The 24,855-nt window shown below is 35.2% G+C and overlaps 2 protein-coding genes and 2 long non-coding RNA genes across 6 annotated transcripts; 2 read left to right on the top strand and 2 right to left on the bottom strand.

Moving 5' to 3' along the window:
- Positions 1–2,482: 2,482 nt before the first annotated feature.
- On the top strand, positions 2,483–3,869 carry LOC149502547 (uncharacterized). The gene is made up of 2 exons (XR_016323476.1): positions 2,483–3,348; positions 3,453–3,869. It is a non-coding gene; the product is annotated as an uncharacterized LOC149502547 (long non-coding RNA).
- A 75-nt stretch (positions 3,870–3,944) lies between these two features.
- On the bottom strand, positions 3,945–8,685 carry LOC149502548 (uncharacterized). The gene is made up of 3 exons (XR_016323477.1): positions 5,200–8,685; positions 4,809–4,959; positions 3,945–4,144 (listed from the first exon to the last, which is right to left on the bottom strand). It is a non-coding gene; the product is annotated as an uncharacterized LOC149502548 (long non-coding RNA).
- A 204-nt stretch (positions 8,686–8,889) lies between these two features.
- Positions 8,890–20,083, top strand: Septin4 (septin 4). Of its 2 annotated transcripts, none has more exons than XM_089729496.1 (8): positions 8,890–9,358; positions 12,405–12,596; positions 12,676–12,934; positions 15,525–15,675; positions 16,238–16,403; positions 17,453–17,609; positions 18,757–18,841; positions 19,786–20,083. In XM_089729496.1, exons 1-8 carry the CDS (start codon positions 9,349–9,351, stop codon positions 19,870–19,872), a joined length of 1,107 nt encoding a protein of 368 aa, XP_089585622.1. In that variant the 5' UTR covers positions 8,890–9,348; the 3' UTR covers positions 19,873–20,083. The 2 variants fall into 2 exon arrangements, with proteins under 2 accessions (XP_089585622.1, XP_089585621.1); XM_089729495.1 differs by lacking the exon at positions 8,890–9,358 and adding an exon at positions 9,856–10,173.
- A 1,911-nt stretch (positions 20,084–21,994) lies between these two features.
- Positions 21,995–24,419, bottom strand: DENR (density-regulated protein). Of its 2 annotated transcripts, XM_028177530.2 has the most exons (4): positions 23,812–24,419; positions 23,556–23,726; positions 22,761–22,900; positions 21,995–22,449 (listed from the first exon to the last, which is right to left on the bottom strand). In XM_028177530.2, exons 1-4 carry the CDS (start codon positions 23,987–23,989, stop codon positions 22,405–22,407), a joined length of 534 nt encoding a protein of 177 aa, XP_028033331.2. In that variant the 5' UTR covers positions 23,990–24,419; the 3' UTR covers positions 21,995–22,404. The 2 variants fall into 2 exon arrangements, with proteins under 2 accessions (XP_028033331.2, XP_089585623.1); XM_089729497.1 differs by lacking the exon at positions 21,995–22,449 and having other exon boundaries at positions 22,680–22,900.
- Positions 24,420–24,855: the final 436 nt, after the last annotated feature.

The following is a 24,855-nucleotide window of genomic DNA, read 5'->3' on the forward strand; positions in this document are numbered from 1 at the left end:
CTCTTATTACCCTGGAACAAGACTCATTTTACCTAAAAGTAAAATTACGCTTTTAAAACTTTCCAGGCATTGTATTTCCTGCTTTATAGGTCTTGAAATAGGACAGAGTTTTTAGCATTTTTATAAATATTTCTGTGACCGTGACGTAAGTTTTGTATAACTTTCTTTGAACGTAGTTCTCATCACTTTACCCGCTATTCGGGTTTTTTATTTCGGGTTTGTCAGGAGAGCGGATAATTAATTTCAGGAATTTTATTACTGCTTTACTACAAATAAAAAACAATGTAAATTTAGTTTCGTAGAAGCGTATAAACGTAAAAGTATCTTTGAAAACGAGCGAAGAATTAATAACGGCCCGATTTCATATGAAACAATTAGGTACTTTCAATATTTACCAAGTCCTGATAGCCTAGCTTTTTTCGTATGGCGGACTTTTGTCGTATGGCGCTGAGACCTGGTTACTGATATCTGCAGACCGCAGACGCATTGACGCCTTTGAGATGTGGTGCTGGAGAAAGATGCTGCGTATTCCGTGGACAGCATTTCGGACCAACGTATCAATTTTGCAAGAACTCAAAATCTCGTCGCGGCTGTCATCCGAGTGTCTTCGCAGAGTCCTTGAATACTTCGGTCACATTGCACGAAAGGATGGTAGAAATCTCGAGAGGCTCATCGTGACTGGTAAGGTAGATGGGAAAAGACCTCGGGGGCGCAGCCCAATACGTTGGTCCGACCAGATCCGCACCGCTCTTGATTCCACGTTTCACAACGCCCACCACACCTCCAGAGACAAGAATGGATGGAGAAAGATCGTGCGTGCGAAGGTGATACAAAATGGTGGTCCTCCCTCAGCAATGAGGAATACGACGCAAGGAGGGAGGAGGAGGAAAGCCTAGCGAGTAAGGAAGTGGTTTTACACCGGGATTGGATTGCTGTAGGCTTACCTGGTGGAGGTGTCTATGCCAAAAGTGCTTTTTATATAAGTACGTACCTACCTAATATTTTCACGAACGATTTTTACCATGAAGATTTTTTTAATGTTTCTCGTCCCATCGAACGATCTAAATATAGGATAATCTCTGTAAAATTATAAGTTGCAATTACTAACAGCATGACGCATATTGTCAAACAGCATGGGCAGGTTTTCTTTTCTTCATACAAGCCGCAAAATTTACAAAGCGTATAAGCGTGACGGCGCTTTGAGAGTAGAGCCATGAGAGCCAAAGAACAGCGCCCCTAGTGGTAATAGTTGTGTTGTAATAGTAGTGGTAATAGCGTATTTTGTAAAAAAATTTAAAAACAATTATGTATCTTTACATTATTATGCCATTTTTAAAATGAGAAAAAAGTTAACTAATTACCAAAAAAATTTGAAACTATGTTTTTTCTTTTGCATAAAAAGATATTCAAATTTTCAGAAGGAGTGGGGGAACAAAGTCCTAATAAAAGTGCTCCGTAAAGGTCACGACCCTCAGCACTGAGGAACACAACGCATGAAGGAAGATTGTATTGGCAACAAGTATTACAGGAAGTTTTTTTTTTATTGCTTAATGGGTGGACGAGCTCACAGCCCACCTGGTGTTAAGTGGTTACCGGAGCCCATAGACATCCACAACGTAAATGCGCCACACACCTTGAGATATAAGTTCTAAGATCTCAGTATAGTTTATAACGGCTGCCCCACCCTTCAAACCGAAATGCATTACTGCTTCACGGCAGAAATAGGCAGGGTGGACTAAAGAGGTCCTACCACCAGTAATTACGCATATTATAATTTTGTGGGTTTGATTTTTATTATACGATGTTATTCCTTCACCGTGGAAATCAATCGTGAACAATTGTTAAGTACGTATTTCATTAGAAAAAATGGTACTTGCCTGCGGGATTCGAACACCAGTGCATCGCTAGGATACGAATGCACCAGCCGTCTTATCCTTTAGGCCACGACGACTTTAAGCTGGCCTCACCCAGGCCCACCTGGTGTTAAGTCATGGTGGTGTTAATTGCTTAACGGCTTTCTGGGCGAAATTGTTGTACTTCACAAAAAAATACATATATTATATTTTAAACTAGCTGACCCGGCAGACTTCGTAGGGCCTCAATCCATAAATAAAAGACCGACGGGGGACACATGAAAGGAAAAACAAAATTGTTATTTTTATTTAATTCCGAGCATTTTCAAATTTATCTACATTTTAAACCTTCTCTGGACTTTAAAAAAAAAATCAAGGCCAAAATTAGCCAAATCGGTTCAGCCGTTCTCGAGTTTTAGCGAGACTAACGAACAGCAATTCATTTTTATATAATATAGAGATAAACATATAGTTAGTAAAAAATGTAACTTTTAATTTTTATTACCTTCCTCGGAGATTGCAATGGGTAAGTATCTACACATATAGCTAACTATTACCGCCTGTAGCGGTGAACCTATTATCTGTTCACCGCTACAGATGAACAGATCCCTGTCGTTCGACTTACGGCCGTTTTCAATAACGTATCTGAGTTTACGGATAGATAGCTATCTCCGAATATCAGCAAGAGCGTATCTATCCTTAGTTTGCGTTTCACAATCACGGATAAGTGCTATCTCTCTTTAACCAACAGTAGATAGCTTCTTCCCTCCGATTTATCCGAGCCTCTTGATACGTTTCGTTCTACTACAAATACGAAACAACATCAGGATCAAGACTTATTTTATTTTATTCTAAATTATATCTATAATTTAACCAGCATATCGTAGACTATCATAAACACATTTGTTTATAACAAAAAGTAATAAAAACATATGAAGATTTTTTTAAATTGGACGTATTGCTATTTTTATTCTAGTCGAAATTATGAAACGAAACGTTTTGACAGTCCGTTGGCCAATAAGCAGTGATCAGTTTCTTTTGTTTGTTTTTCTATTGTTTACCTACTATATTAGATGATGACACCTCCAAAACGCTTTAAAACTTTCGTTTATAATTCTAAGTGTGTTTATAATTAAAGAGCTACAGTGAAATAAAATGAATTCTGTAAGTATCTATGAACTACATTGATAATAATAATTTTACTTTGAAAACTTTGAGTTCAAGTTTAGAAAATATATCTTTTTCAGTCAAGAAAGGCAGCACCCATGACAAAAGATGAGACGATGATTCTAGCAGAACTTATGGCGGCGAAAAAACATTTCAATAATAAGGCAACAAATGCCACAAACAATAAATTGAAGGAGCAGGCTTGGCAAACCCTTGTAAATGATTTTAATTCGTCTATTCGTCGTTTCCGACGAACTCCATCGCAGCTTCGACTAAAATGGGAAAACTTAAAGAACGCTAGGGTAACATAAGAAACAACCTTAGTAAGGTTAGTATAATTAGTTGATTGTTTGTCTCTAATAACACATTGATAAACATGATTTTTTCTTCAGGTTGCCGTAGTATTTGAAATAATTATGCTCTTTGTTACAGGCTGGAGGTGGTAAGGATTGCAGATGAAATTTTGGATAAAGCATGCACATTGTTGTAGGTCACATATAATATTTTTAACACTTATACAGCCAAGCGGAAACAAGATGGAAGAAAAGAAATGCAAGGCTAGCATAGGGACAATGCATTAGCAGAATATCTAATAGCAAAAAAGAGACTTGACTTGGAAAATAAATAAAAGGAGATTGTTGTAGGAAAAGTTAAGTTAGATTTAGATAATGCTAGTTTAAAAAATTAAAAATTACTTAAAAGGAATATTAAATTTCATAAATTAAGTAGGCAATAATAATTTTATGTTAGATAGTTTTTTAAGTATATGTACAAATTCTAAATTAAATATCTTGCATGTACTAACTACCATGTAATTATCATTTTGGAAAATAAAAAATAGTCAAATTATCTTTGGAGTTTATTTGATAAATTATCTTTGGAAGCAATTATTTACAAGTACATAGTTGTATTTCAGATGTAAGTTTTGAAAAATTGTTAAGAACAATTATATTATTTTCCTATAGTGTATCTGCGACTGAAATTTCTGATTCTAATTCTTCTAAATTCATACTTCTGACGATATTATGCAGCATGGCAGCTATAATAACAGCTTGCATATTTTCTAGTTTTAATCTACTTTTCAATAATATACAGGGAGTCTTCTTTTACAAACACCAATGCATCTGAAAATTATACATTATTCGCTTACATTATTTTACAATACAGTATAACAAACTCTTAACTAAAAAAAAAGATTACCTCTCTATAGTATTCCTTGTTTGAATATGTGATTCATTTTAAATCGTTCCGATTGAGTATGTGGGTTAATTAATCACGTTAAAAGATAGGGTTGTGGGGATAGCCTCTATCGGCAAGCAAATAGCAATTTCCAAGTCCACCTTGTTATCAATGTTCTCTTGATATGTAGATAATTTATTATAATATTGTCATATTAAATTCATATAAACACCTAAATATATAATATAAATAAATAAAAATATAATAATAATCTATATATATAAAAATGAAACCCGTTTTCCGTTGTCACGACATAACATGAATACAGCTTGACCGATTTGGCTAATTTTGGTCTTGAATTATTTGTTGAAGTCCAGAGAAGGTTTAAAAGGTTAGATAAATATAAAAATATTCGGAATTAAATAAAAATAACAATTTTGTTTTTCCTTTGATGTGTCCCCTGTCGTACGGATTCCTTTTGTTTGTTTTAAGTTTATCTTAAACAAAAGTTTAGGTCTTTTATTTATCGATTGAGGCACTACGAAGTCTGCCGGGTCAGCTAGTATATAATAATAATAATATAAATAAGGTAATATAAATAAGAAATACCTTTTCAATCAGAATGGTTAATTCTAGTTGTATCATGAGTAGACCAGGCCATCAAGCAACAACATTTTGAAACATCAATGATGCATTGCACACAAATTACACATTCGAAATACTCTTTTTCTATTTCTAAATTCCTCTCCTATATTTGAATCTGTAACACAAATATAAAATATAGAGGTATCAGTGTGTAATAAGAATGATGGTAAATAGCCTACCAGGTTATTGTATTAGTATATGAATATCATTTAGGGCACCATGGGAATCCAGCAGTATTATAGAATTCCTGTCGAGTGTGATTTTGTAACACAACAAAAATTAGGTATAATTTTGCTATTGCTATAAAAATATAAGTTGTAATAACGAGTACTTTTATGGTTAAAATTTATCTTACCTTTTTGACGTTACACTCAAATATGGTCTCATTAAATTAGTCAATTCATTCACAACACCTTTGCTCAGAAATCTATAGTCAAATTCGTAATTATTGATCTTCGCCATGTAATTCAGACGATCTTTATTTTCCTAACCATATGATATCGGCCTCACTATCACTATCTGCATCACAATCCATTATCATTTGAAATAATTCCATATCACTATCATCACTGCTACAATATGCCAATATGAAGAGAAACAATTATTAAATTATAGCGATTTACTTTCGAAAGATAAACATGTAACCGGCCGATTTTGACAGATAAGCGAATGCCCTTACTAGAGATAGCGCCGCCTACCGGAGAGTTACTTAAAACTCATATTGAAACGGAAGTAAGCACGATTTGTATGAGCGTTCTATCTTTAGCAGGCTATCCGTCCTCCCGACGATGGATAGATAAATCCGATAGGAATTGCTGTCCGTCGATAGGTTATTGGAACGTAAGTAAGGACAAAAAGACAGATTCGTCTATCTTTAGTAACCGAAACTAGGGATAGATAGGTTATTGAAAACGGCCGTTAGTTACTTATTATTCATTACTTATCGGAGTCCAGGGACATTACAACATGTGCTCACCACCCACAATGTGACATTAGGCTTGAAAACTGTTTTCTCTAGTATTTTTTTCGGCTTACATGCATCCTAGGCACAATTAAAACTAGTTTTACTGTTTTAATATCGCCTTTTCATTGTCATTATATTATTTATAACGAGTTTAATAGTTTCCAGTATTCACGGTCGTCGTCGTCAAAACGTTGGAAAGACGCTTAACGACACCAAAAAACGCGAGACTAAATCGTACAAATAGCTTTAATGACTGTTTGGTATGTTTGTTATTCCAGACTAAAGCGGAAAACATGAATGATTCGTGGAAGAAATAGACAGGATGTTGGTACATACAGATGTGGGTTCACAATAAGCCAAAAATTGCGAAGATGTACATTATACATATATTAATTACATTTTGCGGTTCTATTTTATTTCTATTCTTTCTAATTAATTCGATTTAATTTTTCTAATGAAATACGTACTCAACAAATGTTAACGATTGACTTCCACGGTGAAGGAATAACATCGTGTAATAACAATGAAATCCGCAAAATTATAATTTGCGTAATTACTGGTGGTAGGACCTCTTGGGAGTCCACACGGGTAGGTACCACCACCCCGCCTATTTCCGCCGTGAAGCAGTAATGCGTTTCGGTTTGAAGGGTGGGGTAGCCGTTGTAACTATACTGAGACCTTAGAACTTATATCTTGAGGTGGGTGGCACATTTACGTTGTAGATGTCTATGGGTTCCAGTAACCACTTAACGTCAAGAGTCAGGTGGGCTGTGTGCTCGTCCATCCAGCTAAGCAATAAAAAAAAAAAGCACTGGAAGTCGTTCGTGAACACATGCAGTAGAGCAATAGGGCACTTGCCTACAGGATTTAAACCCTGGTATAGTCGTTTGATTCGAGCAGGCGTCTTATGTTGCTATTGTTCTGTTTCTGGTGTGTGTGTGTGTGTGTGTGTGTGTGTGTGTGTGTGTGTGTGTGTGTGTGTGTAATAGTGTGTGCGTGTGCGTGCGGGTGTGTGCGTGCGTGTGTGTGTGTGCGTGCGTGTGCGTGTGCATGCGTGTGTGTGCGTATATGTGTGCGTGTGTGTGTTTTCTCCCACCTATTCGCTGGTAGCCTAAGAGGCAATTCCAGCTACGCCCGGACTGGTAGGTGAGCTCACGGGCTCAACCTGAGAGAATTTGCTAACACTAACTTTAGAAAAAGCAGTGCTTCGCAGAATCTACCACCGGATCGGAATCGCGACTCACTGAGTCGATCCGACGAGAAACTCAGTAGGTATTATACAAATTTACTCAATTTCTTACAGTGAATCATTATTCACTACAGTTTATAGAATATAATGAGATAACCTTTTGACTCAGAAAGCCGATATCCAAATTAGGGGGCCCTCAAGGTTCAAATTAGAAATCGAGTAGGGACACTCGTTATCGGATACGCTCTTGGGAATTATAAGCTAACGATGTATTTTGGGGTTCTGTTTTATCATTGGAAAGGTCAATCGGAATTAACTATTATTGAAACGTCAGGTATGCAATTTTATGTTTTTTTTATATATTTTTTATTGCTTATATGGATGGACGAGTTCACAGCCCACCTGATGTTAAGTGGTTACTGGAGCCCATAGACATCTACAACGTAAATGCGCCACCCACCTCGAGATATAAGTTCTAAGGTCTCAAGTATAGTTACAACGGCTACCCCACCCTTCGAACATTCGAATGTAATACACATGAGGCCAAAGATTTACAAGACAAACAAGATTTGGTTTCGATTGGAGTGTTGCTGCCATCGCTAAGTCAAGGTTCCCTCAATTATTATGCTCATCGAAAATATTAAAAAAATGGGCAAAATAGGAATACCTAAGACATTCCTTCTACAACTTGATTCATTTAATATAAAAGCGTTCATGTTAATACCAAATAGATAAAGCTCGGTTGAAACCAGATTTGCACTAGCGAAAATTTCAAGAAATCCTGCATACCAAACTTTCCGTTAAACAGGCATTGTCACCAGCTCTATAGATGATATCTCTTTGCCTCAGAAAGCACGAAAAATAACATCGCCCACGTACTGATGACCTACGAACAACTACGGCCTTCGCTGTAATCAGCGCGTCATCAACGTCGTCTACAGCATCTCCTGCAGATTAACGCGAGCCATTAACAGTCAGTCAGCAGTCGTGAGGCAGCAAGTCAGTGTGAAAATCGTACTCGACTCACTGTACTTTCTATTCTTGCAGTACATGCATCGTACCATCGTCGCACAACGATAAATCATAGCACTGACTCATCTTTCAAGTTCAGTATCAATCCATCGCAAACCTCGAGTGTTTGTTACATGCTAATCTCAACACGGATTCCACTAATTTACCAGTAAAACGATTTCAGAGGGGAGTGGTGATTTTTTTCCCTACCTAATCGCTGTTACACCCAAAGGGGTTATTCCTGCTATTCTCGCACTGACTGTGATATAGCGATATCTGTTATTTCATAAAATTAATTTGACCAAAACCTAAATCGCTTTAATATTATTTTAATAAGCCTTGTTTTATTTTATACAAATTCAAAACAATAAAATACGGAATGTCTACCGAAGAATATTATCAGTTTGGTGTGATATCTTCAGAAAAATGAAAACCAATTTTGCCCATAAAATCTCATGGATTAATTTTTGATATAAAATTTCTTGTTCAAAATTGGCATGTTATGTGAAACACCACGCCCACGATATTGTCTCTTGTTATCAAATCTACGACCTTGGATAGTATTACTAGGGCGCTGCAGCATCTAGGTCACCGTGTAAAGTAAAATGTTTTGTGTGATGTACATAGTATTGGCAATGAGGGTTACAACGCTATTGCACAAGCGCGTCTACCGGCGCGATAGCAACTATCGATCGCAGTGAGACCCCGCTGTTTGCGTGCACTAAAGCTGTTTCGGCTTGGTGGAACTCTGTTGCGCGAACCTAAGATTTTTCTTGCCGAAAGCAAAAGTGCGCACCCCACGCGCATGCCTAAAATCAGGGGTGCAGGGAGGGTACTCGACCAGGGGCGAGAGCTCGACCCGGGGCCCTCACATTACGTAACACAATACGCACAGGACGGCGCACAAACAATGTGATTTTATTTTTTCCTAAATTTTTCTACTGTTTTTTAATTAATTATACATTTTTAGAATTAGCATCGTAGTTTACGTTAGATGTCGCGCGACTTTTTCTTTGCGATTTTAATTGTATGTATGTTAAAGACAAAAGAGGTTGAAGAAACGTTGAAAATTTAAAATTCCACATTGCAAGATTAGATCAAGATTGGATCATTAAATATTCAAAAGGCCTGATATTAAAATAAGTGAAAAAAAATCTAAAGCCAAATTAATCGATCGATAAAAGCGTATTCTTACGAGAAATTATAAATGTATGAAGCGACGCCCGTACGAGACGAAGGAACGGAATAAAAATTACATTGAAATTTTCAATTCCCTTTCACCTAAAATATATCAATATGAAATAATTTAATTGAGATTATAACTGAAAGAATCCGGCAAGATGACTATGGGTAAGTTTATTTTTCACATTGATGTTTCTAAAGTAGTTTTAATTGCGAAGGCTACTCATATCATTAATGATTATCTAAATATACCTATATACCTATATGCTATACCTGCTTAAAAATTACGAAGGTGATCATATACCTCATAAATGATCATGGCCGTACCCTGTGACCTCTAGTACAGCGTACAACCATGTCACTGGTTAATCGCAAGTATATTATAAATAAATACCAGTATAATAATAGTAAAAATAGTAAACATTCGGATAATAATTAAAAAAGTAGTCTGGGAAAACTCAGTAAAAATAAATTGTGCAGCCTACAAAGAAAATATGAAATATGTAAACTTTTTCAAAGGGCCATTTAACACAGTACTTACTTACTAATTAACTATCAGGTCAACTAGCCCGACAATTGCATTTCGTCTCGTCCTATTTAAATTTTCCAATTTAACTACTCATATGCTTAAATTAGTGACGTAATTTAACGCCTCTATCAGGGCTCAGTGTCAGTATGTGGCGACACAAGCACGCTGCACTAACGTACGCACAGCCAGTAAATAAATTGCGCCCACAAACGCGAAAAATCATACTTATCGGGAAACAAAATTATAATGGTTTCTAAAATCAGTTATATGTATCATTAAAATTTTTTGACACCAAAAACTAAAACGCAAAATAGTTAATCAGTACCGAACTTTACAATGGAAAACAGTGATTCTTTCGCTATATTAGACATTAATCTCAGTGATAAGGATAAGGACGAACTGAAAACAAATGATGGAAATAAAAAATCGCCAATCACAACTGTCATAAAAATTCGTAAGTTTCTACTTAATGTTTTAGGTTCGCTTATATAACATAAATAATAATTATGATATGTAATAGCTTAGTTTTAGCAAATATATTATAAGATTGTCTTGTCATTTTTAAATAGTAGTAAAATGGCGAATCTTCTCGTAATTTATTATAAGATTAAGCTATGAAATACGAATAATAAAATCGGAACTTGTAAGGTACAATAACATAGCTTAGAAGTATTAACATCTATTTACTATTGATAGCTTCAAATTATAGTACATATTTCGTATCACATACCGTTCAGAGTAATCGCAAATCCAGCAAAGAAAATATTTTTCACACAGACATTAAAATATCTACAAGGTCTAATTATCCTCATTGTATTCAGCGTGGGAAATGTTCACTTGCACTCGATTGAAACTTCGCTTCTTTTCTCATACCAACACACAAAATAATATAACATACATTACGAGCGAGTCACTCACGTATTGCTCAACTTTATCGATTGTTTATTTAAATGTTTTTATTATATATAAATACTTTTTGACAAAGACATCAAAAGCTCTACAATAAGTTTTGAAGTCAGCCTGGTCTACTCTTATTGAGCAATGCGACCGTGACGGTATTCAAATCCCGAATGCAGATTTATGACGTATTTAAGTTGTTCACGAATAACTTTAATATTCAAGAAATAACGTGGCTTAATAAAAATTACCCGTAAAATTTATAAATTCGCCGAGTTATTGAACGATAGGGTACTCTAAGCCAGCACGTGTAGGTTATTTATGCCTAGTTATGCCGCCAAGCAGTAATGTGTTCCGGTTTGAAGGGTGTGATAGCCGTTATACAACATAGTGGATCTGAAATCTTGAAGTATTTGAAGAAATTCACGTTGTGATATTTATGGGCGCCAGTAACTGCTTAATAGCAAGTGGTCTATTAGTTCGTACCACCACTGCTGTAGAAAAATACTATACTTAAAAAATCTTTGTCATAAAAATTTGAAGAAGAAGAAGTAATAATGAACAGAGGAACTAAAAAAAATTCGAATTAAAGTATGTGTTTATTTATAATATAAAGCTTGCTTGACTATATCCAGGCATGGTGCTCAAGTCGAGCTCACGCGGACTTGCCGTAAACCACTTTAAGACATGGAGATCGCCCGCTCATTTGCATTGAACAAACACCTATACTCAACTGGGATGCATAGTGTTTTGCATCACAGAATGACAGAAAATCTGTCCCAGCTGAATATATAATTGCATGTATTTACTGTAGAGTAGTGATGAGAACGTTCATAGCTTTCGCTACATTATGTCCTCATTAGAAGAATCACGCGCTGACAATGTCCCTGAGCACGGAGCGTCAAGGGAACCTGTCGCGTTCCACTCCGCCGCTTCCGTTGCAATGCCCTGCTTCCTTTGTCTCGTCTATAATACACATGATGTCCTCAATGAAATTGAACCAAAACATTATGATTTCGTCATTACTGTTAAAACTCTTTTAATTTTATTCCGAACTAAGATACCGTAGTTATTGTACGCTAGGAGCGCTATTTCGTAAACGGTATCTAGTGTTGCTAATAGTTAGTTCACATACAGGAAATGCTTACGTTTTAGTCAAGATATGTAGTTTCGCTTGTATCCGTTGTTGTTACTATTACGGTAACTATCGTAAATAACAGTATGTTTTACGAATACGGCATCACACCACAAACGGGACTTACTTCTTCGTGCCTACCCGTTGATAAGGTACATAGTGTAAAACTAATCAAGTATTAATACATTTCAAAGCTTAAATTTAATATCAAAAATCTATCTAAATAGACAAAGACGAAACAGTTGAGTACCATATTCTTTTTTGTACACTGTTTTTTTATTATTAATAACTATTGACAAGTTTGTTTAGTATTAATAACAGAAAAATATAAAAAAAATTTTTTTTTGGTTCAAAAAAAGAGTAAAGAAATTGTAATACATAAAACTAAATCTGAGTTATCAGTGACTAAGGTCGCTTTTCTATCATCGAGCAAGAAATAGTTTAATTAATTACAAAATCAATGTACTCAGAACCAGATGGGCAGAATTAAATAACGAGGAAGGTATTTAGGCTAGTTAAGCGGTAGTTACATAAGTACTAACTAATTCTTCACTGTACGTCATTATGGAAACTCAAGCTAATTTATTTATGTTGTATTGAATATATCATATACAGCAATAAAATTTTAATCTCAGCTTTTGTTGTTTCACTAGAACGTGATCGCGGTGAACGCGACTACATTGGATTTGCTACATTGCCTGAACAGGTGCACCGCAAATCAGTGAAGAGAGGTTTCGACTTCACTCTCATGGTTGTCGGAGAATCAGGCCTCGGAAAATCAACATTGATAAACAGTTTATTTTTAGGAGATCTTTACAAAAATCGAAAAATTCCAGATGTTCAAGGTATTCAACAATTTACTACTTATGTTACCAAGAAGCTCTTTCATATTATGACGACTTTTATAATGTTTTTGTTCTGTAGATAGAATAGAAAAAACGACGACAATCGAAAAGAAAACTATGGAAATAGAAGAACGAGGCGTCAAATTACGTCTGACGATTGTTGACACGCCTGGCTTTGGAGACGCGATTAACTGTGAAGATTCGTGGCGCGTTTGTTCAGCATACATCGACGAACAATTCAGACAATATTTTACTGATGAAAGTGGTCTGAACAGGCGACATATGCAGGACAACCGAGTTCATTGCTGTCTTTACTTCGTTCCGCCTTGGGCGCATAGGTACGCATCGCTACGTAAACTAATTCTATTCATAGTTTTCTTTGTTGGGAAAGTATCTCATTTGAGACACTGCTAGCGGAACTGCACTCATCAACATGTTCCGCTATCTGGTTGCTTAATTTACATAATTTGACAAACTTATTTAAACATCACGTTTTCTTTTCGAACCTAGCTACGATACGCGGTTGTGTGGTTACTGTAGACCGTGGACAACAGGCATGCCGTTTATCCGTATTGAAGCATTAGATTAAAATCTCAAATTCATCGTTCAATTCGTTGATTCAGTGTCTACCTTATCCATAGAGTAAAGTAGAGTAAGTAATGTAATAGTCGTCGTGGCCTAAAGCATAAGACGTTCGGTGTGCTTGTACTCGTATCAAGCGATTCGATTATACCGGTGTTCCAATCCAGCAGACGGGTATATAATTATTTCATGAAATACGTACTTAATTCATGTCGACAATCAAATAAGTCAACACATAATTTACCTAATACTCCGGTATTCTAAGTCCGCACCTGTAGATACCACTGTCCAGCTTATTTTTTGCCAGTCATGCGTTTTGGTTTGAAAAGGGGCAGCAGTTATACAAGATAATTGTGACTTCACCCATAATTATTTTACTATGCGGGTGCGACATTTCCTTTGCGATGTCTAGAGCTCCGATAACCAATTAGCACCAGAGGTGCTATGACTTATTCACTTGTCTACGCGAAATAAAAATATTGGAAGATACAACTACAAGATATACGATCAAACTACAATCGTATTGTATAGCGGATCTCTCATCATTAAAAGCGGAATGCATGAGTACTTCTGGGCAGAAATGTGCAGGACCATGGTACCTTTCCATAAAGGTTTATAATAAATCCCTCTAGTAAATACCAGCTGGCGTTCTCAGTACGCTGGTAGGTATAAGAGAAGTAGGTAAAAGGTTGTCCGGTGAACCTCTTAATTGCCCTTTTACGATATCCACAATAACAGATAGCGTGGTACTGTTCTAGGCCAACACCACTCGTACAAAATTACCATCCGGATAGACTATTGTCATTAAAGTCAGTTGACCTCGACTGTTTTATTAAGTGTTTATTTTCGTCTACGGGTACTATACACAATTAGTCGCTTAAAAAGAGTTTTTGGGTCACGAGTGTAGTTTGATAAAATAAAAAAACGTCAAGTTCTAATTTTCATTGCAATTTCAACATGAGAACTATGAAATGGATCAATTTTACTACTCATATTTTGACCCGACCACATTTTTGTATTAGTTTGTACCGCTGTGCCAGGGCCGCGGTCAATTTAAAAATATAATTAAATTGTAAATTTTAGATTGTGTATAAATTTTAAAAATTGTATTTTGTGTTAATTGTCTAAACCTGTTAAATGTGTTTTTCCTGTCAAAATATATTATAATATATTAATTACATATTAATCAACTTTGCTATTCATATTGAGTTTTATCTACTAGTAGTATAATTTGCATAAGCAAATTATATGTATATTATAATACGTTACCAATTTAGAATTGTACAAAGGCCTAGTAAAAAAGTAAACCAATCACTCTTAATTTACCTATTTATTCCATTTACATTAGAAATAAATTGGAAAAAATACATTACTGTTTACTATAGAAAAAGCTAACTAAAAAAAGCGACATTTACATTTTGAGAGTTATTAATTTAGTATCTCGATGTTTAGTAAAAGAGCATTTAATGTCAAATATGAATGCAATGTAATAAAGTGATCAATGATAGCTGGATGAAACAATTTTATTGAAATGTTGTTTATTTCTTAACACTGAGACGCTACAATTGTTATTGATTTAATGTTGTAACAATGCACTTGTTGGTATTATTGTCTCTTACGATCAACGAGGTTTACAAACAATGTCTTTGAGATGAAACTAAAACAAATTTAAACATTTGGCCCGTATGTATAGAACACAATACATACTCGAGAAGATATTATTTTTTGTATTTCAATCAAACGTTGAAACGGCGAAGGCACTGGCAATAAGACTATAAGTTTCTCAATAACAGTCAATAAGTTTAATTAATAATAGCGTTATTTGATCCAATTGTATATATTTTTTTATTCTTGTTAATCTAATCGTCGTCCATCGTCGTCGTTGCTTAAAATATTGCTTATTGTCTTTTTCCATTTAGGATATTTTCTTGTAATTTGTGGTGTACAAGTAACTTGAAGTGAAAATTTGAGACTTACCCATTCCTTCCGTTGTTGCGTCCTCCTTGCCAGTTGTTTACGTACCAGCGATACCTAGAACGACAAACCGGCCGGAAATACACTTTTCACTGTCCTAATTAAAATATCTATCCCGTGATGTCTTCAAGGATTATTATTGATATGGCTTGGGATGAATAGAATCAGGTAGACAAGTAGAAGCCGTTGGTTTTGTATGGGCATAGGAATTTATGACTAAACTGGTCAAGTTATGACTAATCTGGTCGCAGAGTTACCATAAGGTGAATGTCGTCACCCATCTCCAGACGTTGATATTAGTTTGAATTAGATTGTAATAAATGGATGCATAAATACCGATATAATAACACTCTAAATATTCGTATTCTGCAGCCTACGACAAGTCGATCTGGAAATGATGAAGCGTCTGCATCGCAAAGTGAACATCGTGGTGGTAATCGCAAAAGCGGACTCTCTTACGGCGATCGAAATAAAGCGACTCAAGGGACGAATACTGAACGATCTTGAAGAACACCAGATACAAGTTAGTTTTATGACAATTGACATTTGTTAATGTTTATCCAGTTATAAAATTTCTAGGTTGTATAATAATATGTATTTTATATATTAGACGATATGAAGGAACAGAATCTTCCTTTTGCATTTCCGTAAGAGTGTTTAAAAATGTCAAAGTACGGAGAATCATGGTTTAAATTATATTATACCCTAAAAAGTGTTGTGGCTGGTTACAATTTCAAGCTAGCTATGAGCAGTGGGTATTTTAAATGTAATAGTTATCGGCGATTAGTGGTTATCCCACAATTATTGCAGCTGTTTTATAGCTAAAATATCTTTTTAATCTCACTGTAAACGAATTTGTAAAATTGAACAGCGCGTTAGAAGTTTTTCTGCTTTCACCTTCACGTGTGACTTGCATATTTCTTCGATTTTATGTACAGATACCATAAAAAAGTTAGTCTAAAGCTATAAAGCTCTGTATTAAATCCGAGTGTGCCCCTTTACTGAAACAACAAACTATTGACTCCCTAACCTATACCGCTTGATCGTTTTCACACAATACAGCTATCTAATCTAATTTCTAACAGGTATACCAATTCCCGGAATGTGACAGCGACGAAGATGAAGACTTCAAACAACAAGACCGCGAGTTAAAGGAAGCGGCCCCATTTGCTGTAGTCGCTTCTGATATAGTCCTCGAGATGGGAGGCAAAAGAGTACGGGGTAGACAGTATCCGTGGGGGATTGTTGATGGTATTTATATATATTTTTTGTATTATAAAACTAAAATTATGAAAACTGACCGGTTTTTCTGCCGTTATATGCTCCTATGTAGGTACACATCTAGCACATACACACCATCAGTCAAACAAAATAAAAGCGAAAATATTCAGACAAGCTTAACCACAGTCTTGCTAAAATACTTTTATTAGGGAAATGTCTGAATAGGGTATTTGAACAAATACATACATATTACTATTTATTTTCAGTGCGGCTATCACTATCACCCGCGTTTCCTTTTAATTGTTTACCAGGGCCTACAAACAGCACGAATATTTTGTCAAAGCTGATTGAAGCCTCAATTGCATTGCTAAAATAATTGTACTACCCTTAAAATCGAAATTAATAATGGCTTCTCAGCAAAAATAGACATTATGGCGAAACTCACCCACAATGTCGAACCGAATCGACTGAACCAGTCAACACTTCTACTCTTAAGGATCTTTTGTGTTATGCCCTTGATCTTAGATACACCTAATCAAATACCGTTTGTATGAATTTTACTACCTTAGCGTACCACAAGCGTTGATTGCGTAGGTATATCTACACATAGAAGATTGATGCATGACATCGAAGACTATATTAATAACTAGCGACCCGCCCGCGCTTCGTTTCGGAAACATTAAATTTTATTATTGATAGCTGAGTCCCGCGATGTTACCCGCGGTTATTGACGTAACGCGGGTGACGTCGCGGGGCGAAGCTAGTCTAAAAAAGTAGCCTAAGTTACTCCTTATATCATCAGCTACCTATCAGTGAAAGTCTCGCCAAATCGGTCGGAACAAACACACAGACAGACTAACAGACAGACAAACAAAAATTAAAAAATATATATTTTGGTATATGTACTGTTATACATACTTACGCATTTGGTAAAAAGTGGTTATTTTATTATTACAAACAGACACTCCAATTTCATTTATTTGTATAGATAATTAATACCAGCAGTAGCGCTTGGAGTAGGTATATGAATTATACGTGCTATTGGCCCAATTTACTATTTAAAATTGTTTGTTTAACAGTTGAAAACCCGCGGCATTCAGACTTCACCAAACTTAGAACAATGTTAATTTCCACACACATGCAAGATCTGAAGGATGTGACTCAAGATGTGCACTACGAGAATTTCCGTGCTCAGTGCATTTCTCAAATTTCACAACATGCTATGCGTGAACGGGGGTACGTAGCAATAAAAATTCATTGTCATTCAATTTGTCTGTACATTTTGATCAAATTAGATAGTATACCGTGATTCAGATTAAAATCGCACTACCTTGCACAATAATATGGCTCCCACGATATAACTGTATAAGTTGCTACTTATTTTGTATTTACTTGCATATTTTTAGTATTTATTTGTATTTAATCGTATGTAAGTCTATCTTATATTGTATTTATTTTTCACATGCTAGCTTGTTTATTCCTCTTCCTGCAAGATTGCCTGGAAGAGATCGCTTTCAGCGATAAGACCGCCTATTTATGTTACCGTCTATTATTTGTTTTATATGCTTACTCTGTACATGTGGTTTTAAATAAAGAGTTATATTGTTATATTATTATTATTATTCAGTAAGACTAGCAGCTATAGCAGAGGTTGCCCCGTTCTTGAAAAACGAAATGCATAAAAATCAGTTAACTAGAACTTAGTACAAGCCCCCTATAATACTAAAAATAATTTAGAACCAGATTACATAAATATCTACTTATTTTGCGATAAAAACCTCATTTGGACTATTGCGCGACCAAAAATAACAAGATATTTTCATTCGTTCTTAAGTGATGACCAACGAGGAGCGTTTGGTTTCATTTTGACGGGGTAACTTTTTGAACTAGAGCTAAATTTTGATAAAAAGTCAGAACCGAATAAGCTCACGAAAAAAAAAGCTGTAACCCTTAGAATATAGACATATTTTGAGCATCACTAATAATCCACTACACAAGCATAATATACAGACGTCGAGACTGGGAAAGATTGACCGGTCGGGGAACGGTGTGGCTGGCGGCTTCTTTAATAAACTTCATTTATGACTGTTACTATCCCTATATTTTTATGGCTATTTTAATGTAGGCAATTTAAAAAAATATCATGTTTAAAAATTATAATTACAACGACAGTTGTTTTAAAGCAATAGCAAAAATAAGTTGCGTAGATAGGTATACCTCATGGACGGTTATAGGAACACCTCTATGAAACATAAACGCATGTCAAGTAAAATGATGTGATCTGTGATGGTTATCGACATGGCGAGTTTGATCTATCTTTTGTCGACAATATGATATGGTATCAACAAATGCTACTATGCAACAAATGCTATTATGTTGTCAGGAAACTGAAGAGAGACTCTATGGGTAACAACAACGACGTGATCATCACCGACACTGATCGACTCTTGCTCCAAAAAGACGAAGAGGTACCTATATCAATTGATATTTTCTACGCCAATAGTTCATGCTACATTTTTTTATAATATTTTCTATTCATCCTTAAAATATAAATTCAATCAAGTAACTAAGCGCACAGCATCTGAAATGAGAAAGGGTAGAGATAAGGAGCACGACCTGTGTTTGAAGAAGTGTCCGTCAAAAACGATTAATTGGGTGGCGCCACTGTGCAAGTGATGCCATTTCAAAGACATCAAAATTCGTATAGCATCACTTGCTACGCTTGGGCTATTTTTGTAGGTTTTTAAATTTTAATTTGCTGCTTACAGCTGTGTGCTTAGTGCGAGTTTTTTAACGTTCTCGATAGCGTAAAAGTTAGCTCATATTTGTATGGAATGGAATCGTTTGCCTACGTTTGCCGCTAGGGGCGCTGTTCCAACTGCATACAAAATTGGGCTATTTTTTACGCTATCGAGAACGTTAGAAAACTCGCACTAAGCACACTGGACACTTTTTCAACTTATCTCACATATAAGACAGTCTTTACCTCTACCTTTATAGTATGGAAGTTAGAAGTAAGGAGCACCCTTTCAGAGTATTAAAAAGTGTCCGCTGAAAAGGATCCAATTAAGGTGGCGCCATAGAAGCAAGTGGAAGGATTTGAAGAACAGCGCTGTATACTATTATAACACTTTATTTCAATCCAGCACACTTCAGTCTGTTTAAAACAGCTCGATTCATTTGATTTCCACTTCCTACACTAGCACTATTTTGGTGAGTCTTGGTCCACACTAACTGTTTAAAAGTGGATACTTTGTCAACTTGTCCTTTATATAAACAAGATGGTGCTCCTTACCTTTAACCTTCATACCTTATTTGAAATTCATTTTAATTGAAATTGATGATTGATGATATTGATTTATAACACGATTGCAAATAGTTTGTTTTCAAAAATTCTACTTTATTTTTACAGATACGAAGAATGCAAGATATGTTAACTCAAATGCAACAAAAACTAAAAGCTTCCGATAAAAAACACGACAGTATAATAGATGTATAGCGTTCCAGAGATATTGTGTTATATCTAAGACTTTTTAGTAAATTGTAGGTTTTAGTAGTAAATTTATCGTAAAGTTTTAACAATAATTACTAATGAATGAAAAAGAAACCTCTTTAGAAAAAAAATAATGAATTTAGACTTTTGATACAATAGTTTGTTTTTCACTGATGTTGTGTACCTAACCAATAAACTCTATTGTTAAACACATAAATGAAGTTTTATTTCTACCCGCACAAGTATGTACTGTTCACCTTATATTGTATTATCCTTTCTTAAAATAAATAAACAGCTCAGATTGGAGGAAACAAAAGACCAAGTGGGCCATCAGATTTAGTAGTTATCAGGTACTTACCCTGCAGTTTGTCTATACTAATATTATAAAGAGGAATAATTTGTTTGTTTGTTTGTATTGAATACGCTCCGAAACTACTGAACCGATTTAAAAAATTCTTTCACTTGGAAAGCTACGCTATCCCCGGGTGACATAGGCTATATTTATTATATTTTCAAACAAATTAGGGATCCTTATTGAAACTCCAATAATGTAACCCAATGTGTAAAAAAATTGCCTAAAATTCTTTACATTGCGTGCGCTACTTCCCAAGCGAAGCCGGGGCGGGCCGCTAGTATTTAATAAACATAGAATACAAATTCGGCGTTTAAAATGTAAAGTTTATATCGCATAGGTACTATGCTAATACCAGGATGTACAGCAGATTATTTGCAGACTACCGGAGTCCATATACCCAGCACCGCCGACTAATTTGCGTGTATGCATGAGCATTGCGTGACAAAACAATAGGTTAAGGGATGTAATTACAGGTAGCCCTTTTATAACACGGTAGATATGTTCCTACAAAGTCCCGCGTTACGTCGGCTGTACACGCTCGTCGAGACACCACGAGATAGGCCGAGGACGAATGTGCACATGGCACCCTCATCTCGTCTCATGGCTCTCGTTCGCTCTCGCAAGCGTGTCGGTTTTTTGCGCCCGAGTCAAAGGGTCTCAGAGTCTCGCGATAACAACGAAAGCGCGCATGTACACACGTTAGTTTAGTTGTCTGCCAACTGCGTCAGTTTCTTTTAGGTCGATCGCGGATGCTTGCATCCGAAGTTTATTTGATACAACGAGTGTTTACATGGTGTGGTCTCGTGTCGAGCCTCTACGCGACGAGAGCGGACGAGAGGCACACGAGACAACGAGACGAGCGTGTACAGCCGGCATTATTGAACCGTGATAAATGAAAAAAGCCAGTACAAAAAGGAGAGTAATTTTTTGAATGAAACATCTCAACTATGCCATTATATATGTTTAGATATTTATTTACTATACATAAAAAATAAGCTGTAAATTTTCGGTTATTCCCATATACTGTGTGCTCATAGTACAGTTTTCTTTATGATTTTAAACAAAAATCTCGTTATCGCGTTGTACATTTGTACCGTGTTATAAGAGGATTTTGAGGAATTTCTCTTTTCGTGTTATAGTGAAATAGTGTTGTAAAACACCGTGTTATAATAGGGTTACCTGTATTAGATTAGATACAAAAACTCACTTCACTTCAATGTGGATTAATGACAAAATGTGTTTTTGAACTTGAACTTCTGCTTGGAAGAAGTAGAAATGAAGCATTATGTTCAGAAATAGAGATAACACAGCACACGCAAGCCAGCGATAATGGTCGATGTGACGGAAAACTATGTTTTTTTTATTGCTATTTGGGTGGACGAACTCACGGCCCACCTGGTGTTTAGCGATTACCGGAGCCCATAGACATCTACAACGTAAATGCCGCCACTTACCTTGCGATATAAGTTTTAAGGTCTCAGTATAGTTACAATGGCTGGCCCACCCTTCAAACCGAAACGCATTAATGCTTCATGGCAGAAATAGGCAGGGCGGTTGTACCTATCCATGCAGACTCATAAGAGGTCATACCACAAGTAAGAACTTTACTAGACTTTACTACACTTTTTGATTTCTCTATGCTCTATGTTGACACCCTCAGTAATCAGTAGTAATGTAAAGTTATAAGCGTTAAGAGAAGCAAGTTTGTTTTAATTCGTTTTCATTCAATAACCTCAATTTTAGTAACTACGTGAATTTAAAATGAAACAGGAGTTTAAGATATTCGGACACTTTATCAGTACAAATGCTTAATAAAATAAGTTTATGATGACAATTCTTGTTTTATTGTAAAATTGTGTGCAAAAGACATGGCTTGATTAGGTAAACTGTTGTAACAAACATGAAAGGAGTAAGTGGTTTGCTTTCTTTAACAATTTTTTTTGTTGGCTGTAGATACAGTAATAAATTAAAATTCTTTACAGATATTCAATATCTGCAAAAAACTCATCGACATTAGAAATTAAAGACTCTTTTTGTTTCCTAGAAAAATAACAATATACTTGCCGAAAATGAGGTAGATCAAAAATAAATTGTAGTACTATTATTTTGAAATGACAATTTTTAACATTATAAAGAGAAATAATGTATTATCCTGGTGTAATCTTCTTTTAGTGTAGGGGACACTACCTTTTTTGATCACCAAGATCTTCAATACTGTCTTCATCAATCTGTAAAATAGATGTTTTATTTTTTTAAAGCAAATTATTTATTTAGGTTACAAAATCTAAAGATTATCTTAATTATATTATCAATAATGCATGGTGTAGAAGAAGTTAAAAAAGCAGTTCACATTGTTACATAAAACAGCTTGATTGGGTAACCAGCAGTCAAAAATTATTACAGGCCATAATTGAAATAGTTTTCCTATTCAATCTTTGACAACATTATACAATTACAAAGCTTGCATTCTAGACTATTGGAACCCAGAGCAAGTCAAATGAATAATGTAAAAACTGTACAAAAAGAATTTTTTACTCACTTCTGGCCACTTTTCAGGTATGATATCAAAAAGATCATCTTTAACATCACCCTGAATTACTATCTCATCATCTCCTGTGACTGAAGATCCACAAGCAAATTTTGTGCCAAAAAATTTTGCTGCTACTTTTAGATCAATATCTGAAAAATAAATATAGCAATGGTTTTTTCATCTGCATGTTTAAAAGTATTGTATTGTACATGGCTTTTAATAAATGATATTTTGTTAGTAGAACATAATGCAAGACAGCCATTGATACAATTAGTAATTTCCTGTCTACAAAACTAAGACACTTCAAATTACAATTAGAATTTAAACCATATGAGTCGTCTATTATCAAAGGTGGCAATCTGTGCATTTGGACAAATTTTTTTTATTGATATGTCAATTCAGATTGATTTGAATATAATCGTCTCCTTCAAAGAATACGGTTCAAAACCTGCATTAAATAAAGGTTAATAGTTAACCTGTTATTTATCTAAGATGTCGTTCCGAAGAGTTTTGTGACTGCCAATGGAATACAAAGTCAATAATTCGTTTTTCTGATTTACCAATCATTGTCCAAAAGTCAGATTGCCGGCTTTGATAATAGTCGACTCATATATAACATTTGCTGTGTGATGCTAGTTGACGAGTCACTTCTAGGGAGCATTGACATAAAGTCTATACTTAGGGACATCACAACAGCAATGCAATGATAATGTTCGTACTAAGATAATGAAAACAGGTCTAATTAAGCTTATTGCACTTCTCTGTGGTTAAGCTTGAATAATATCTTGAGACAAAGATACTAACCAAAAGTGCTCAATCCAGACACGACTGTGACTGATTTCTTCTTGCCCCGAGGAGCACGAGATACCTGCACTAATTTGGGAACATCTTCTTTCTTCTTGGATTTTAACATACCCTTGCCACCACGCTTCTGGCGTTTTTTTTCTTCTTCACCCCCGGTATTTTCTTTTTCGTCTGAAAATAATATTTACACCAAATTATAATTTCCTACTAACACGATAGCAGAGATAACCTCTGAAACCTCTGTTACCGTAGTTACCTAATTTTACTTTCTCGAACTCTGTCGGAAGATTCTTCTCCAGCCATTGTTTACATTTATCGTATTCTGGATAATATTCACAATATTCTATGGGCATGGAACAGTTTCCACAGTATTGAACCTTTATTGGGTATGTAGCCCCTTCTCGAGGACCCATTGATAGATCTCTATCAGCCATTACAATTGATTATGAATGACGTTTACGATTTCATTACTTTACTCTAATTATTCAAAATATAGTAATGAACAATGAAATCAAAAACTTCTATTTCTTTTATTGCTATTCGCTAGGCAGAATTTCATTTGACTTTTTTCTTTTCATCTATTTTAAGCTTTCAAAATTTATACTATTTTCAAAGTCACATTGACGTTCCGAAATTTGGCATTTTTACAGGGACAGGCAACCTCCGTAGGTACATATTTCCTACCTAGTACGTATTTCATAATTAAACATATTTTCAAAAGCTGTAGATAGTTTTGTTTCCAATGAACACAGCATTGAGGTCTAGCGAATCTTTCTATGAATGAGTAAATATAAATCTTTTAAATATAAAATATAAATGGTGTCGTGGGACACCAGGTAGGAACGAAGTTCCTTCGGCTAATGTAGAATCGACACAATTTGCAAAAAAAAAGTGCTCAATTTTATGTTGGTTTTCTTGATTTTTCTCTTATATTTTGCTGATTAGTTTTTATTTAAGTACAGGAAAGTATTTAGGAAATTCAGTATTTTAGGAAATAATAAATTACGTAAAATAAAAATAAAATCGTAATTCAAATTATCGTAATAAAAATATGTCTCTTTATTTTTGTTTGACAACATAAAATTACATATAAATAGAAATAATTACAAAATAGAGAGAGAAGGGATGAGAGAACGAAAAGAAAGAGGGAGAAAGAGAAAGGTATTATACACTACTCGCTTGTGTATACGAATGTCGGGCCTGCGCACGTCTCATTTAACGGTTTTATTCCACGCACTTTTTTCCACGGATTTTTTTCTACGCACTTTTTTCCACGGATTTTTTCTTACGGTTTTACTAT

Source organism: Bombyx mandarina, chromosome 08, assembly GCF_030267445.1.
Source record: "Bombyx mandarina strain Sakado chromosome 08, ASM3026744v2".
Classification (NCBI taxonomy): Eukaryota; Metazoa; Arthropoda; class Insecta; order Lepidoptera; family Bombycidae; genus Bombyx; species Bombyx mandarina.

Excerpts from the sequence above, each read along its gene's own strand:
- Septin4 (XM_089729495.1), top strand. The coding sequence starts at position 10,056 with ATGGAAAACAGTGATTCTTTCGCTATATTAGACATTAATCTCAGTGAT. Across the intron at positions 16,404-17,452 it reads TCCGTGGGGGATTGTTGATG|TTGAAAACCCGCGGCATTCA; the intron begins GTATTTATATAT and ends TTTGTTTAACAG. Across the intron at positions 17,610-18,756 it reads CATGCTATGCGTGAACGGGG|GAAACTGAAGAGAGACTCTA; the intron begins GTACGTAGCAAT and ends TTATGTTGTCAG.
- DENR (XM_089729497.1), bottom strand. The coding sequence starts at position 23,989 with ATGGCTGATAGAGATCTATCAATGGGTCCTCGAGAAGGGGCTACATAC. Across the intron at positions 23,727-23,811 it reads GTTCGAGAAAGTAAAATTAG|ACGAAAAAGAAAATACCGGG; the intron begins GTAACTACGGTA and ends TATTATTTTCAG. Across the intron at positions 22,901-23,555 it reads GTCTGGATTGAGCACTTTTG|ATATTGATCTAAAAGTAGCA; the intron begins GTTAGTATCTTT and ends TTTATTTTTCAG.